The sequence below is a fragment of the Oryx dammah genome, unplaced genomic scaffold (assembly GCF_014754425.2).
Source record: "Oryx dammah isolate SB20612 unplaced genomic scaffold, SCBI_Odam_1.1 HiC_scaffold_14, whole genome shotgun sequence".
NCBI lineage: Eukaryota > Metazoa > Chordata > Mammalia > Artiodactyla > Bovidae > Oryx > Oryx dammah.
In genome coordinates, this window is record NW_024070198.1 from 23245046 (window position 1) to 23261621 (window position 16576).

The 16576-nt window shown below is 54.1% G+C and overlaps 1 protein-coding gene across 4 annotated transcripts in view; it reads right to left on the reverse strand.

Annotated features, from left to right (window-relative positions):
• Window positions 1–754: 754 nt before the first annotated feature.
• SH3PXD2A (SH3 and PX domains 2A) overlaps window positions 755–16576 on the reverse strand; it is a 259112-nt gene continuing 243290 nt past the window's right edge. For all 4 annotated transcript variants that reach the window (XM_040254322.1, XM_040254321.1, XM_040254320.1 and 1 more), the window contains 4 exons: window positions 16005–16342; window positions 14997–15046; window positions 12248–12367; window positions 755–10106 (listed from right to left, as the gene is read on the reverse strand). In XM_040254322.1, coding sequence (XP_040110256.1) covers window positions 8130–10106; window positions 12248–12367; window positions 14997–15046; window positions 16005–16342 — 2485 coding nt within the window. In that variant the 3' untranslated portion in view covers window positions 755–8129. The remainder of the gene's footprint in view (window positions 10107–12247; window positions 12368–14996; window positions 15047–16004; window positions 16343–16576) is intronic.

Consider the following 16576-nt stretch of genomic DNA (forward strand, 5'->3'; position numbering starts at 1 on the left):
AAACGCTGAGCCGGGTCTGAACCTGTGTGCAACCTTTGTAGAGGGATGGCGCCACCTAGGGGCTAAAGGGAGGATGGCAGGGGCTGTGCTGAGCTCCCCACAAGCAGCCCAGACTTCTTGCCTCTGGCTGGGAGCTCAGCTGCGCTCCCACTGGTGGGTGCAGAGGCTTATGCCAAATGAGTGGCACAGCTAGTTAGAAAGGGAGGCCTCTGGCTAGGGACCTTTGGAAAAACTTCCTAAGTGGGCTGAGTACATCTAGGTGGCTGTGTGGGGACCTAGCTCATTTGGCAGCTTGACCCTCAGAGGGGCACGGGATGCTTGCCTTCCTGCCCTCTCTCCTGGGAGGATGCTCTGATTGGCCAGCCTCTACCTGTCCCTGAATGGCCATGGACCACTTCCCACACCAGGACTGCTCAGCCCTGCTTACTGAAGTCCAGCAAAAGTAGGGGGAGGGTCAGGGGCTCCAAGCTGAGGAGCCATGGAAGCCCACTGGATGTGGTCTTGGTGGCCCCAAGGTCTGTACCTCTAAAAGCCTGGGCCACTGGCCAGAAAGCCTTCCAAAGGCGGGGAAAGGCTGGGGAGCTTGAGCATGCTTCTCACCAGCAAGGGTGGGAGCTTACATGTTTCCCCCACCCCTCCAGTGTCCTCAGTGGGCCTGGACTCTGAAGTTCATGCCTCATTTGGGCGTAATGTGACTTTTGCCACTCAGCTGGATGTTTTTTCTGGTGGCAGGGAGAATCAGGAGGTGATTCTGTTCAGTTAAAAAGGCAAAAACTTTATTTAGTTTTTGGGGAAATACAAGATGCATGTAAACATAAAATACAAAACAAAACAACCCAAATCTTACAGTCTAGAAGCATGCCAAGACAGAATATTCTCTGCAGACCGAAGAGTCCCGTCAAAATGATAAAGGACACCTGGAAAGTGGCAGGTCAAGGGGCTGGGTCCCTTCCCCAAGGACACTGCTTTTTGTGATGAGAACAACTGAAAAAAAAAAACCCACTATTAAAAATATTAGGAACATGGAGATAGTTTAGCACCACCATTGAGCCTGGAAATTTTTTAGCACTCAAACTGCACTGAATTCAATGTCCTTTTCTTCAGTTTCTCTGAGGGGAGAAAGGGGAATGACCTCCTTCAGCCCCACAGGTCCCACTAGGAGCTGGGAGAGGTTGCGTGGACACTGTGAGGAACGCCCCAAAGACATTCAGCTAGCTTACATGCAACCATGCAGTCCACAAACACATGCTTCACAAACCTGCCACTCACACCTGCCTTGTCCAGAAGTCGCCTTCCTGCAGGTTTCCTGCAAACTGACAGTGAAACCCTTTTCCCATCCTGTGTCCTGGATTTAAAGAAAACCTGTTACAGAGACCAAGTTGCAGATCCAAGAATGGAGGCTCTGTTTACCTTTCTTTCTCTGAAATGCTCAAGAGCAGTATGCCTTGCTCCCAGGCCACTAACATGATGACTGCATTGCACTGTCTTCTGAGTCACACTAGTGAGGCAGCTCAGCAAACTGAAAACACCATAGACATCAGTAGGTACTCAAGAATAACTGGCGTCAACAGAAGAGCATATGAGGTTGCCTTCCTCCCACATATGCTGGATGGTGTCTGGACCCCGAGGTTTCTGGGGATGGTGGGTCCCTACTGCATGAACCATTCTGCTTACTGGTCTCTGGTTCAAGTAATCTGAGAGGCCAGTTCTGGATTGGACAAAGACAGGTGGGCAAAACCAGCTTGGAAACTAAGAGATGGAGGAATGTTCTCCAAAGATTGGTTTGTTGCTGGCAACTTTGGCTTTCTACAAAGTAAATCAGTGACCATTGAGAACATGCTGGCGACCCAGCTTGTGGTCCAGCAACTAGCAGTTTCTCTGGTCAGCTTCTTCTACAGCCAAATTTTGAGACTTTCCCAGCCTATTCCAGCTGGGCCCTTGGGTGTTGAATCGTTTCCTCCCTACTGGCTCGCTTCTTTCTGAAACACTCAGAATTCATTTCTTCCTTCTTTCTAATAAAGATAAAACTCCAGACTCTAAATCCTGACTCTTTTCCCTTTCTGCCTAGCAGACATCCTCTTCTGGGAGTCGCCTTCCCGGGGAAGGGATGGAAAACCCCAGCCACCCCAGTCTCTCACACATTCATCTCGCCGACGTGCCTCTCACTTACTTCCAACGTGCTCGATCCATACTTTTGCTTTAAAACGGTAATTCTTTCTTTCTTTTTCTTGCCTCCTGAGGTCCAGCCCATTAGCCAGGATGGAAGTGAGAGCAAAGGAGGGACCTTCATCACAGGGACCTATTCTCTAAGGCCACTAAGTTCTGAGACAGGAGAGGAAGCTGATTGTCAAGTGCAAACTCAAGATTAGAAAGATAGGATTGGGGAAGGGGGGGATAGCATGGTAAAACCAACTTTACATGCAGGTTGGGATCAAGGCCCAGGAAGGCAAAGCCTTCCACCCAGTCTATAAGCACCAATGTGCCCAACTTCCGGCCTGAGGACCCAGGTGCACAGGACAAAACGGGGAGGGACTTTACCATCAGTGGGGCCATTCCTCCTGAAATGAAGCTATAGGTCATGACCCTGTTCTGTCACTGGCTGTGTGGTCACAGAACTTGAGAACCAGAGGCCACCCCCAGCCAGAGATTAGACTGCAGGCAAGACCCCATGAAGTGTTCAGCTGGGGCTGGCAGTCTAGATCAGGGGTGATGTGCCTACACAGGCAGGTGATAGAATTCTCACCCCGACCAGCCTGACCCACCCTCAGCCACACAAGAACTGAGGGCAAGCAGCTCGCAGGACACGGGGGTTCCCGCAGTGGTGACATGCACGGCAGAGGCTGGGAGGCAGCCTGCTGGACACGTTTGCAGGTGGTGGCCCTGTCTGAACCCCTCAGCACTTCCACACCCAGCGGCGCCTCCTTTCCACATCTTCATTTTGGAGCCCGGGACAATGGCCTAGGCTGCTTCTGCTAGATCTGTTAATGCCAGTGTGAAGTTTCCAACTAAATAATAAAATAATTACAAAAAAAAAAAAAAAAAAAAAGACACATTGCACTCTCCAGCCAGAATTATGTATGTGAATAACACATACACTTGCTGCCAGAAGCTGTGAGTCCCGTGGGGCCTGCCCAATGCCAAGGACTTGTTCAATGGAGACAGCTTGCCCAGTATCTCTTTCCTCTAACCCCATGTTATTTAGTTCAAGTGGGAAATGACCAACACTCGCACATATGCATTCTCATGCGTGCGCACGCGCGCCCGCACACACACACACACACACACCCCACATGCACAATGCACTTACTCAACAGCACACAGCCCTCAAAAAAGTGAGGGAATCTTAATTCTTTAGCAATGTGGATGGTTCTCTTTGCAGAGAGCACTGCATCGTCTCGAAAATTGGACCTATAGACGTATCCACTCCAAGGAGACACACCCACCCATAGGGGCACAGTCCCACTCTGGGCACCAGATCCATATTTGTACAGAAATTCATCAAATGGGTTGGAGCAGCAAGTGTACAGTACTGGAGGGGAAGGGATGAGCCAGCGAGGTTGCACCTGTCACCCTGAGGGGCAGAGCTCCCAGGGCTTGGGCCCAGAGACTTCCCATCCTGCCCTCTCTACCAGCACCTGGGTAGGAGGTGGCAGCTTGGTACCTGTTGGAGGAAGTTATGTCCGCAGGGACCTCCGCAGGCTTCTCCAACACGTTTTTTCGAGATCTTCTGGGGACTGTTGGGGTGTTGAGCAGAGGCAGGATCACGCCTCGCTCGGGCTGAAGTCATTGAGATGAATGGGTGGCCCCGGCTCAGCGCCAGGCCCAGCTGCAGACTTGTGGGAACTGGTGTCACCGGAGGATGCTAGGCTCAAGGCACCCACATACCCCCCTGACGGATTTGGTTACCCTGGGGGTTCCTGCTCATAAAACTGAACTTGAGGTTACATAGTTTTAGAAAGACTCAAACATACATCAAAAGGATCATGGCCCAAACATCAAGAGATTGGGGTGAGAGAGGGCTGCTGAGGGTGATTTTTAGGACAGGTCTTTCTGAGCAGCTGGCTGAAAAAGAACGGAAATGAAAACAAGGAGCGGTTCCTGGAGGTCCTTGCTGTGTGCCGAGGGCTGGGCCCCTGGGAGGCCGAGCGCCCCATGCCACTTCCCTGAATCCCTTTCTTCTGGGTGGACAACACCCAGCAGAAGGGGCTGCCCTCTGGCAGAGACCCCTGCCATCTTGCCAGGGAAGGGGGAGGAAGGATAAAATATCAATACTCAGGTCACCTGTTGGCTCCACTGCTGACTCCTTCCAAGAGCCCCACCTCCCCCAGCAACACATGGGGCTGCTGGCCCTCCCCGGCACTGTCCTACAAGCCCTGGCACCCCTCTTGATAATATTGCACTTTTCCTGTCTCTCAGATTGTTTTCATTTTCGATTGAGAATGCAAAGTATTTGGAGGGGGAGGGGAAGTGAGTAACCTTATAGAAATTATATATTAGTTAAATACAAAAAACAGGAAAAGTAGGGGTTTTCTTTTTTTCCTTAAAAACAAAACAAAAAACTACCAAACCAAGGTCTAAACTTAAATAGTTCTACACCTATTCTGCAAATACTAGTAATATGAAAATAATGCTTGACCGAAATTCCCTTGTTTTTTTTTTTTTTTTTTCCTTAGATGATAAAAGTAGTAACATGCCTTGCTGAGGAAAGCAATGGATATAAAATGCCTGTAAAATATGCTGCTCTAACATCTGAAAGTGATTAAAACGATTCTATATAATGCCTTCGTCAAGATGGAGAACAGTGGAGGAAGAAAGAGGGGCCTATGGGGCCAGGCTTAGGGGTGGAGGGGGCTGAGGGCTGGCGAGGGGGCCCGGTCACAGCTGGCACACCCGCAGTTCAGGTTGTCCCTTCCACGCCCTCTTGCTGCCCTTGGGGTCCCTTGCCCTAGTGGGAACAGCATGGTGGGTGCCAGAGATCCCAGCCAGGCCCCTGTTACAAAGTGGGAGAGAGATGAAGACATCTTTTCCCCTTGTGATTAAGTCTTTAAACTGAAAGAAAAAAGCACCAAAGGATGCATCTTCAGGCATTATATAAACCTCAATAATGACCTCAGAAGGGCTCATTATGATTAAAGTTGCAGTATACAGCAATACAACGTCATTTCACATTTTCAATCGCAACTAATGGAAAACTAGGTTTGGACACTGCTGAGATTTCTTTTTTTTTTTTCCTTTTTTAGTCCGATCTGGTTTTCCTCCAGATGGGTCAGAGCCCCAGGCCCCTTCCCTCCTCTACCTGCTGCCAGCAGTACCCTCCAACATCACAAAGCAGCTCAGTAGCTCTAGGGAAAAGCCCTCTTGCCCTGGGCAGGGCTAGTCCAGGGGCGCAAGCCCTGGCATCCCCTGGCCACGGCTGAGAGGGACTGGCATGCACCCTTCTTGCTTCAAGTATTAATATTCTCTTTGGGTTTGCAGGGTTTGTGCTGTGCTGTGAGTTGGGGTGATGGCGAGGGGCAAAGGGTGAAGATGGGGCATGGCAATCCCTGTTCACTGCCCAAATCTACATGCTGTCACTAGGTGGCAGCACTCTCCACTTTTCCTGGATGCCTGAGCAACCCCCAGCCATCCTTGGGGCTGGATGTCCCAATGTAAACATGATGACCACACTATAAACTCTAACGGGGGTGGGGAGGTCTGCCGTTAACTATGTGATTTGTGGAAAGCTAATTCCTGTCTTTGGGCTGCAGTTAACAGGAGGGTATGGCATGAAGTGATCCTGAAGGTCACTTATAATGGCTCTATTACTTAAGAGCACTGGAGATTAAGGAGACGGGGTCCTTGGCAGGGCTAGGAGAGCCCCACAGGGCAGTACAGTGGAAGAGGAAGGGCAGGGAAAGGCAGGCTCTAGGGAGCACTGTGCTCCAGTCCAACTGAGATGCTCTGTGCTTGGCAGACGGGTCCTGCACTCCTTCCTGGCCTGGCTGGCATTGAACTGGCTCAGTGCAGACATTGAGGAGTGAAGCCGCTTGAGCCCTCCCCCTGGAAGATAGCTACGTGGAAGGTCCTTTAACCCGACAATCACTCTACTTTTAAAATTTTAAATAATCATAAATTACTTTTTTTCTTTTAATAAATATGTGCTGCTTAAAAATGAGAAAAGTATATACTGCATCTTTAAGTAATGCACTTTGCTCTCTGGGTTTCTTTCCATTCCACCTTATTAAAGTGCATTAATTAAAAAATAATGAACCACTTCTTTATCATTATTGTTCAAATAAGTCCAAATAATATTAATATAAAGACACTACAATACTACCATTAGTACTGCAATCTAGCAGATAACTCAACATCCTGCTCTATTTAATACTGTCCAGCAGAAGAAAATAACTAATTTTAATTTTAAACAAAAGGAAGCAAAATCTCACCACGGCCCTTTCAACAAAGAACGGGAGCAGTTTGCTAGAGCTGCCAGGCATCAGTGTATGGTGGGGGGGGGGCAGCTGGGGGCTGAGGGCACGAGGCACAGGCCCCGGGCTGTTTTTTCTAACAACATACACTGCCTGGGTGGGGAGCAAGGGCGGAGGGAGGGCCTTTCCTCCTCGGTCCAGGATCTGGCAGCTAAATCAGTGGCTGTGAAGCCTGATTTGTCCACAATCAAAGGCACGTGTGGAAATCTACTCCCAGCAAAGAGTCAGTCCTCTGGGAAGCCAGTATGGCCTCTGAAACGTCGGCTGAAAGATGCCACCCAGAGTTGAGAGGGACTTCACGCTCTCCCTTCTCGCTTCACAGGGGCGCTGCCCCTGGGGAAGCCCAGGTTGGCTCTGGGCCCAGGAATCTTCATCTTCTCGGGCACTGCTTGCAGGCCAAGGGATGGCTGGTGGTGTCTGCCCAGCAGGATCCCCTCAGCCCAGGGTGGGGCGACCGCTGCTTCTCCACTGCCTACTTGTGAGGCTTTGGGCCCTGCCTGGGCCGGAGAATGTACGCTGTTCTCCTGAACACCACCCTCCTCCCTGGGGAGGGTCCTGCCCTGCCGAGGTGGCGCAAGAACCGAGAGAGCAGCATCTTTGCTTCGCCACGTCCAGGGCTGGGGCTTCTCCCACCTGAAATCCCTCTGGCCAGTGCCGGTGCCGTCCACACAGTGGAAACCAAATGAAGCTCTTCGGTTTGTGGAGAGGAAGAATGCAAAACACAAACCAACCAACCTCCCCACAAGAGTACGACAGAAACGCCACCTTCTCCCCATCCTGTCCCATGAGGCTAACTGCCCTTGGGCCCCCAAACAACCCCTAAAATAAGACCAAAAACCCAAGGCCTGACATAGAAGCCCCAAAGCAACACACCTCTCCCAAAACATGCAAAGGAATTGGCCCACCCAGAAATACCCAAAAGAAAGTCTGTGTAGACTGATGAGACGGACGGCTCCGCCCGCCCTCTGTAAGCTCTGGAGCTGGTGGTCCTCCACGGCATGCCCTGGGCAGGTGGGCACTCTTCCCAAGGCCAGCGGCAGTGACGGCTAAGAAAGGGGATCCTTGCTGGCACCTGGGCAACTGCCTTTTCTTCCGCAGACATGGACAGAAGCCCGGCCCAGGGACAGCCTGAGCTCACGAGAGATGTCTCCAAGCCCCAGGGCCAGTGGTGTCTCCTACCGTACCCACCTGTGGCGGGTGGTGGTCCCTGGGAAACCAGGATGATTCACAAATACAGGTTAGGACGATACAAGGGCCACTCTAGAGGCCAAGCTAACAGCCACTGAGACCAGGCTAGGCAGGGGCGGGCAGGCGAAGCCCCTACAACCACATCTTTCCCAGACTGGCAGCCAAGGCACAAATTGGGTTTCCCACACGGCCTGTCCCAAATGGCGCCGAGTCCATCAGCAAAGTCCCCAGGGTGTACACTTGAGGCTCAGCTTTCTCGCCCCTGACCCCAGGCCCAGGGCACCCCTTCCCATTCCCCTTCCCTGCTCCACGTGGGCCCCCGCCAGGCCCCACCGTCTAGCTGGGCCCTTTGAGGCCACACATCCTGCAGGCTTCATGTTGCCCTCCCCGCCCCCTCCCACCTCCCCTTCCCCTTTTGTCTTATTCCGGCTCACCCACACTAAGGCTGGAAAGACCCACACCCACCCACCCCGATTAGTTCTTTTTCTCCAGGTAGTTGGAGGGCACCCAGCCTTTGAAGGGCTTCACCCCGTCCAGGATCTGACAGTACCACCAGCCGTTGGGGTTCCTCTCCAGGACCTCCATGGACACGCCCTCCTGGAAGCCCGCCGTCTCGTCGTCCCCCTCATAGTCCGCGATCGAGACGTACACATCTTTGAGGTTGTTGTGGATGAACTGGGACTTCTCAATGGGCTTGGGGCGTACGGGGGACACGGGGATGCCATTGCGCTGAGTGGGCAGCAGGGGGGTCTCCGAGCCCTGGCTGGCAGCACGTTCAGCCAGGCGGCCCTTGGCCTCTGCAGCTGCCGAGCGGGCGGCGCTGAAGGAGGAGTTCCGGCGGACGCCTCGGAGGCTGTCGGTGGCCGTGAGCGACTCGGTCCTCCTCAGGGCGCAGGACAGGTTGCTGTCCTTGGGTGGCGGGGACACGAACACCGACTGGGGCCTGACGGCCACCTGCCGCACGCCGTTCCTCATCTTCACCGCCCCGGCGCCCGAGGACTTGACGAAGCCCCCGGGCGGCTTGGAGGGGATGGGCGGCGTGGCCCTCTTGCTCTGGTTGACGGTGTTGAGCGCTTGAACGCGCTTCTCGATCTTTTCCAGGCTGTCTGACTTGCCCTCGTTCTGCTTGCTCTTGGGGACCGCTGTGTCCGTCTCTTTGCCAGGCGGGTCGGATGGCTCGTTCTCGCCGAGCACCAGATAGTGGGCAGGGGCCCAGCCCTCCAGCTCCCCAAACCTCACGTACCACCAGCCGCTTTCCAGCTTTTCAAGCACCTGTACCTCCACGCCTGCGGGGAAGCTGATCTCCGAGTCCTGGACCTTCTGGTAGGCACTGCATGTGGTGTAGGAGGTGGCCTGCCCTTCCCGCCCCTTCTTGGTGGGACAGGGGGGCGAGGCAGCAGGGAGGGTGATGAGGTCGGCCGAGCCTCTCCTGGACCCCTCGCTGGGACCCTCGAAGGCCGTCTGGGGGGGCAGCTCAGAATCCTCGCTCTTGGAGCCCTTGAGGCCGCCCCGGAGCTGGCCCGTGGGCCTCAGCTGGCGCCGTAAAGTGCTGATGTCCATCTTCTCTTGACTCTGGGACTCTGCGCGGTTCAGGAACGGCTTGGGCCGAACCGATGGCTTGGCCCGGGCACAGGAGTTCAGCCCAACCTTTGGGTCGGCATCCTTCTTCGCCCCGACCTTGGGAGTGCCACGGATGCCCGCGTCCGAGGCGGAACGGGGCTTCAGGTCCCCGCTGTTCTTAGACAAGGATGAGGAGGAGGAGGAGGAGGAGGAGGAGGAGCAGGTGGTGTTGATGGTGATGGACGAGGAAAAGGAGGCCGAGGAGTGGTTCTTCCCCAGTTCCGCCTGGGCGTTCTTCTCCGCCTTGAGCTTCAGAAGCGAGGATGATTTGGGGGAGTCCGATTTGGGGGAATTTTTCCTGGCAAGGGACAGCGGGGAGCCCCCTGGGGAGTCGCTGTCTCGGGAGGAGCGTCTGGCCGACAGGCCGTCCTCTACACATGGCCGGAAGCCCTCGTTCTCGTAGATGGTCTCCTCCTCCAGGGCCACGTCCTCTGTGGATCCGCCCACCTTGAAGCGGGCGCGCTGCAGTGAGGAGGCGGGCGAGGGCCTGCGGGGCTGGGTGGGCCGCCTGTCTCCTGAGCCACCGTCCTCCGTGGGCTCTTCGCTCAGCTCCGGCTCTGAGTCGAAGCCAAAGGCAGGGATGTCGTACTCGGGCTCCTCGTACTTGAGCCTCAGAGGGGAGTCCTGGCTCTCACTGGGGCCGGCTGGACCCTCGTCGGCCTCCTTGGGCTTGCTGGGTGGCGCTGGCGGGGGCACCTTGGGCCGTGTCAGAGTGCTCGTGCGGCGGCTCAGGTTGGGCTTCTTGCGTTTATCGATGTAGGACGCGGGGGCCCAGCCCTCCTTCTCACCAATCTGCACGTACCACCAGCCACCTGAGTTCTTGTCGATGACCTGGGGGAAGGGGCAGGCAGGCCAGTGAGCTGGGGGACTCGCTGGCGCCTGACCGTGTGTGGGCTGAGCCCTGACACTAGACTCTAGAAGACAGTATCTCCACTTCCTGGACAAGCTAACACCACTGACTAAGTGGCGCAGGACCCCACGTAGGAAGTGATGGGCTGGCATTCAAACCCAGGTCTCTGTCATCTCCAGGGTGGGGGATTCCCTCTCTCCAAAGCCCCCACCCCTGTTCTTCCAAGTCTCCCTCAACACCCTGGTGGAGCTGGCCTCCTGCACAGACCCTCACTTCCCTTCCTGCTGAGCCGCTATGCTTAGAAGATGCCCTGTTCTCAATCCCTACAAAACGCCACTAGCCGGGGACCCATCTGTACAGAAGATTGCCACTGGACCACTCCCATCCCCCAATCACCCGTGCATTTCTGGCCCTCCCTTGGGGTCCCTGGAAAGGGTCTCTCATGGCAGAAAAGAACAGGAGGGTGCAGGTGAGCGGAACTCAAAGGTAAAGCCTGAGGCCAGATCTCCCTGGTTTCCCCACAGCACACGGTCATTTCACACTACTGAGATCCCACCACTGAGGAGATCTCTTTGAGTTGGTTTCCCATGGGAAGGCTGGGGCTCTCAGTCTTCCCACATGAGTATAAACTCACTCAAGAAGCTTGTTTCTCAGCTGCTACTTGAGACTGGAGAAAGGCCAGGAGTGTGCTTGCCGGCTGTACTGAGGGCTTTCCATGTGCGCAGGCTCCGCATTCCAGGATACAGGGGCCAGCTGCACTCATTTTCTATAAGGGCGTTGAGCATCCCAGGATCTGGGTCGTGGAACCAACCCCCCATGGATCCCGAGGGACAACTGTAATTTTGAACTGTGGAACACTCCTGGAAGAAGGGTCCCAGGGAGAAGGAGGGAGGCTTGAGGGCACTGGCTGTAGGGAAAGAGCGGCAAGCGAGGAAGGAGGAGAGAGTCCTTCTGAGGCCAGCTCTCGGCAAACCCTGCCCTGCCTTGGGTCCTACATTTTATCCCTCGCTCTGCCCACTCCACACTCAAAATGCCTGCTTGTGTAGATCCTAAGAATGTCAATTCTCTTACACTAGGAACTTTGTAGGCTCTTCTGGAAGCACAGGCACCACTGAGAGGATGATTTCTCTTGGAAATTTAGTTCTAAGTTCTAGGCATGTGATTTAAAACATCCACTTTGGGGATATCACCTCCTCAATAGGTAGAGACTGCCCAATTACTCTTCTGATGGTTTTACAGAAAGTATTGGATTTAACTCCATTACTACACAGAGCCACCCAAGAGAAATGGCTGAGTCACGGATCTTCTCTGGCCCCTGGAATGCCACGTGTAGCGCTGGCCACAGAGCAGGGTCTCAGAAATGCTAGGAGATGGGCTGGGAGGGAGCAGCAAAGGGCCTATGACCCATCTGTAGAGAGAACTCATCAAAACCTGGGGGGATAAGTGCTAGAGGATGGACTGGGAGGGGGTAGGACAGGGTCTACGACCCGTCTGCAGACAGAGCTCATTAACGCCTGGAGGAGAAGTGCCTAAATCAAAGCTCAGAGGTGCCTGTGGTGTGGACATGGTCAGAACTGGGGTCCTCAGTACCTTACCCTGGCTGCCTGCTCCACACTCTCCCAGCAACAGCACTCCCTAACGTAGGTCTTGTGGAACCCTGGCCCCTAGGTGCTCCTGGGTGAGGAAGCTAGGCGATCCGGTCTATTCCAGTCCCCTCTTAGAGACACACACAGTGACACCCCCATATCTAGGTTCTGAGACGTTCTGCAATTAACACAACAAAGCTGGCTGGGTTTTGTTTAACTCACTCTCCTCCAAAGTCATTCGACTCCAGAAGCCCTTTGTTTCAAGGCATCTCCGTTACAGGCTCCTGTGTTGAGCTTTGGGAAATGCTGGTGTGAGGGGAGCTGGTTGGAGAAAGGAGCCGTGGGTTCTAGTCCTGGCTGTGACGCAGGCTTTAGGTGAGTTCTCAGACTTGTGGGTCCTGTCTCTGCACCTTTCCTGCCCCCCCCTCAGGAATGTTCCCCCCCCCCCGCCCCTCACCCCCAGACATAAATGGGAAACATGGGAGGCCTCTGGCCAGCTTGAGTTATACCACTTAGCCTCATGGCCCCAGGCTCACCTCTGCCTTCTGTCCACCTCGAAAGCTGATCCCGTCAGAAATGCACGACTGGAATTCAGCAATCGTGTAGTACTCCACCTCAACAGAAGGGGGCTCTGGCGGCTTCGGCAGCTGGAATCCCTGAAGCAGAGAAAGGCTCAGTGAGCAAGACCCACCTGATCAGAACGGTAACAGAGGTGAGTGTGGCACTTAGAGCAGCTGGACAGCAGCTGACCTGAGGATTATCAATCACCTGAGTCTCAGGGTGTCTCCCTAAGAGACCGTGCTCCTGCCCAGGCTCTCTAAGCATACCCAGGATTCGCTCACAACTTGTTGGAGCTATGAAAATGACCCTCTAGTAAATCTCCGCTCGGAATCCAGTTTTCAGGTCCCAAAGTGAACGTTAAAAAACAAAGAAACCATTGTAACAAAGCCCTACACACTGCCCCCCAGGAGATGAAAGTAACATCCTTGAGTCTCAGGTGAAAGTCTACTGGGGTAACACCTTGCTACAGAGGTGTGGGGTGAGTGTAAGGGACTGTGGGGTTGGTGAGACAGCCCTTGGGTCGGTCATCATGATGATGTCAAATGGTCAGGCAAGCATGGAATAAAGCTCAGGATCATTTGCTCTGGGGTGGGGTGATCATGCTGGGCAGCCTAAATGCTTCCTAGATGCTGGCATGTTGATACCTAAGCCTGACATGCAGAGAAATTTAGAATGTGGCCCCAGCCCATGACCTGTGAGCCTCAATCATTCATTTTACAAATGTTTGTTTTGTGTCTACTGGGTGTCAGACTCCATTCCAAGGCAACAGGCAACCAAGAATGAACTAGGAGGACAACCCTTTTGACCTTGTGGAGAGGTCATTCCAGCTTTGGCTGATCTCTACTCTGACGAACGAGGACCTGGCATGTCCCTATCACTTCCAGTATGTCCTGGGATCATACAAAGAGGTTAAAATAAAAAATAAAAAAGGTACATGTATTTGGGAGGCTAGTGTTGGGGAAGCAGCTTTTGAGGACAACCTCAAATGACCCTGCCTTGCAGATGGATACATGTGAGCTCCAGACCCAGGTCAGCAGTTCATCAGCTGTGTGACCCTGAGAAAGACCCTTGACCTCTCTGAGCCTCAGTTTTCTCATCTGTAAACTGGGACTAATTACAGCATCAGGAGAGAATGAAAACTTCTGGTCTAGCCAGGGGCACAGGAAACACTCTATAAATACAAGCCAAAGTTGAACACCATCCTGAAACACCATCCGATTCCTCTTAACCTGCCTTGTCCTTCAAGGCTCAGCATGTTCTATTCCTACCAGTCACTTTGGAACTGTCTCAGGTCAGAGTGAGTGAAGGGTGGGGGAGGATGGTTTTGAGGGATTGGATATGATCCGGTCAACTTGCCCTGCCCTGGCGCCTGGCCCTGCTGTTGTGAGCATGTGCATATGTGGCCCTGGTCCCAGCCCAGCGTGACCCCCAGCCCGGTGGGAGTCAGCCAGACCTCGCTGGAAAGAGCAGCTCTGCCTCCATGGGCCCTGATCTTGGTAGGTGTGGAAGGAATTACCCCATTCTTGCCAAAATCAAGTCTGCCTGAAAACAGTCAGTGGGGCTGAGAGAGATGGGAGAAGGGGAGAACACCTTGTCCAGTTGCATCAAATGTCGGGGGGGCAGGGGGAGGGGGCAGAAACAAGACAGAGGGTCCACTGGGGCTGGTGGCCAGGGCTAGCACGGTCCCATCTCCAGGGCCCACACCTTCAAGGTCCTGTTTACAGAAGGGCCAGCATTCCAGCAACTGCTGCTATCCCCCTCCCCAGGGCGGACATCACTGATCACAGTAAATCTTGCTGCTAAGCCCCGACCTGACTGTGGAAGCCTTGTCCCCACACAGCACACAGAGCTGACAGAGGACGTGGAAAGCTGATGACCAGCCTTCTACACACCATCTCATCCCATCCTCATAATAGCCCTAGGGGATGAGTGGCATGGTCCCCCTCTTATAAATAAGGACACTGAGGCCCATGGCAGGTAAGCAACCTGCCCAGGGGCTCACTGCTCCTAAATATCAGAAGCGGAGTGTGAATCCATGCCTAGCAGACCCAAAGCCCCACTCTTTCCACTGCATCCCGCAGCGCCGGATGACATTTTTCGGTTCTAAGGTTCTCTGCCTGCCACCTCTCACCCCAAGCCCTAGCACCCTGAGAGCCTATCAGCCTCCCTGACAGTCTGGCTGCCAGGAACCCCCACCCACAGGCTCCACGGACCCCGGCAGTGCTGAGCCTCTTTGAGCTTCAGCCTATACCAGTCCCTGCCATTTGCTACCCTCCCGCTGAGGGCACTAACTGATCGATCCTCTGCCCTCCCAGGCTCTGGCCTCCATCGCATCCGTCGGGCACTTCCAAGCAAGGAAGGCAAAGCTGAATGGCTTCCAGGCTCGCATGGAGAGCAGCCCTATTTCCAGCCTCTGGCAATGCCCTGGCTGGACACTCTCGCCAGCCAGTCTAAATGTTTATGTCTGCCAGTGCCGTGGCCGGGGTGGATTTATTTAGCTTTGGAGTACAGTGCCTTTTCGATTAAAAACTGTCCAGCTAGGCCCCAGGAAGGCTGGGATCCCCTGGCTTTCCTGCCTGCCCCCAACCGCACAGAGTTGGAAGCCCCAGCATGGCCCTGGGAAAGCTCTGGACCAACAGGCTCTGCATGCAGACCAGTCAACTACTGGAGGCTACAAGAGTACACCCAGAAAGGGAACAAGAAAGACAAACTGAACACACATACCAGGCTGGACTCTCTGCGAGGGGGAGGCCTTGTCCTCAGGTTCGGGGAGCCTAGAAGAGGAAACGGGGCTTCAGAAATCCCAGCCAGGCAACAGCACCTTCCCTGCCTTCTCTGGGCATGACCTCCTGATCCTGGAAGTCCCTGCTTTTGTCCCACGTTTATGGGGAAACTGTGCTCTTGGTCACCACAGACAGCACAGTTGGGCTGCTTCTGTGGGAAGTCAGATCTTTAAGCTTCCTTAGCTGTGTTTCAAGGGGATCCTCTAAAATGACGCACACATTAAAAAATGTGTGGACACAGGGGCATTTGTTTTCAGGGGAAAGGGTAGATAGCATGATCAGATTTTCAAATTTAGGGGAAGAGACCATGTCTATCGACCAAATCCTTGGAAGCCAGCACAGTGCGAGGCAAGAGGAAATGCCCCCGAAACCCTTCCCAACTGACTGCTCAGAAGGTTCCAGGCATAGAACTGATTTAAACAAGTTCAGAACTAAACTGAAAAACAGCTTTCCTCCAGATTTTGAGAATGGCTGGACACAAACAGAAGCTGGCCTCATAATATAGAACAGTTTAACCCTCAACCACAGGCATCCCAGCCCCAGAGATGCCAGAGATTTGGAGGGGCCAGAAGCTGGGTTTCTCCTGTACAAAAGGAGGAGATTCTGGAAGAACACTGCTTGAAAGAGCTTGTGGAGGGAGGTACTCCCTCCAAGTGTCTCAGATTTCCGGTAGCTGGAGGAAGGGAACAGGGAAGAAGGGGTAAGGCTCAGCACGATGCTGTACCAGCTCTCATTCTCAGAGCAGGCTTGTGTTGAGGGCCCCATTTCACAGCTGGAAGGAACTGACTTGTCCACATGTGATTAGCACAAGACAAGCTGGCACAGTGAGCCTGGGGTCAGGGGAGGATAATCTGGGGTCATGCAAACCCGCCTTGGGGTTGCCCTGCACCTCATGCCCCTTCTCTAAAGAGCGGTGCGGTGAGGACCTGGGGGTCCGAGAGGCTCTTACTGATCTGGGCCCTCTGAGGGGCAATCCTGGCCACGGCTGGGGAGCCCTGGGCCAGCCTGGAGACAGTCCTCTCGGGGATGCCCAGTGCACTGCCATTGGAGGCATTGCAGAGGATGGGCAGGCTGATCTCCTTCTTGGTGATGGGGGGCTCCGGGCCCTCGCCTTCAGCCGGGGGGGTCTCCTTGTCCCCGGACGCCTTCTTGTTCAGCAAGTTGCTGATCTCCATGATGTTCCCAATGATCTCCACTGGGCCTGCCAGATTCTTCTTCCGTGCTGGCAGCTCGTCCTTGGCTTTCTTCAGGTAGGATGCTGGCGCCCAGCCCTCTTTGCCCAGGTATCTGCAGGGAGGAGAGGGACCTGGCATCAAGGGGGAGCCCTGGCCAGGCCCCAGGCTCCATCTGGCCTTGCCTGGCTGAGCTTTCTCTACTGCACCTGCAAGACACTTGGCAAACCCACTACTCTGGAGAGAACTAAATGAGGGCCAGTGAAAAGATGCTTGGAACACCCCTTCTTCCTCTCTGTCTCCTAGTTCTTTGCCTGATCCCTCTTGGTGTGGGCCCTCATGATCTGCA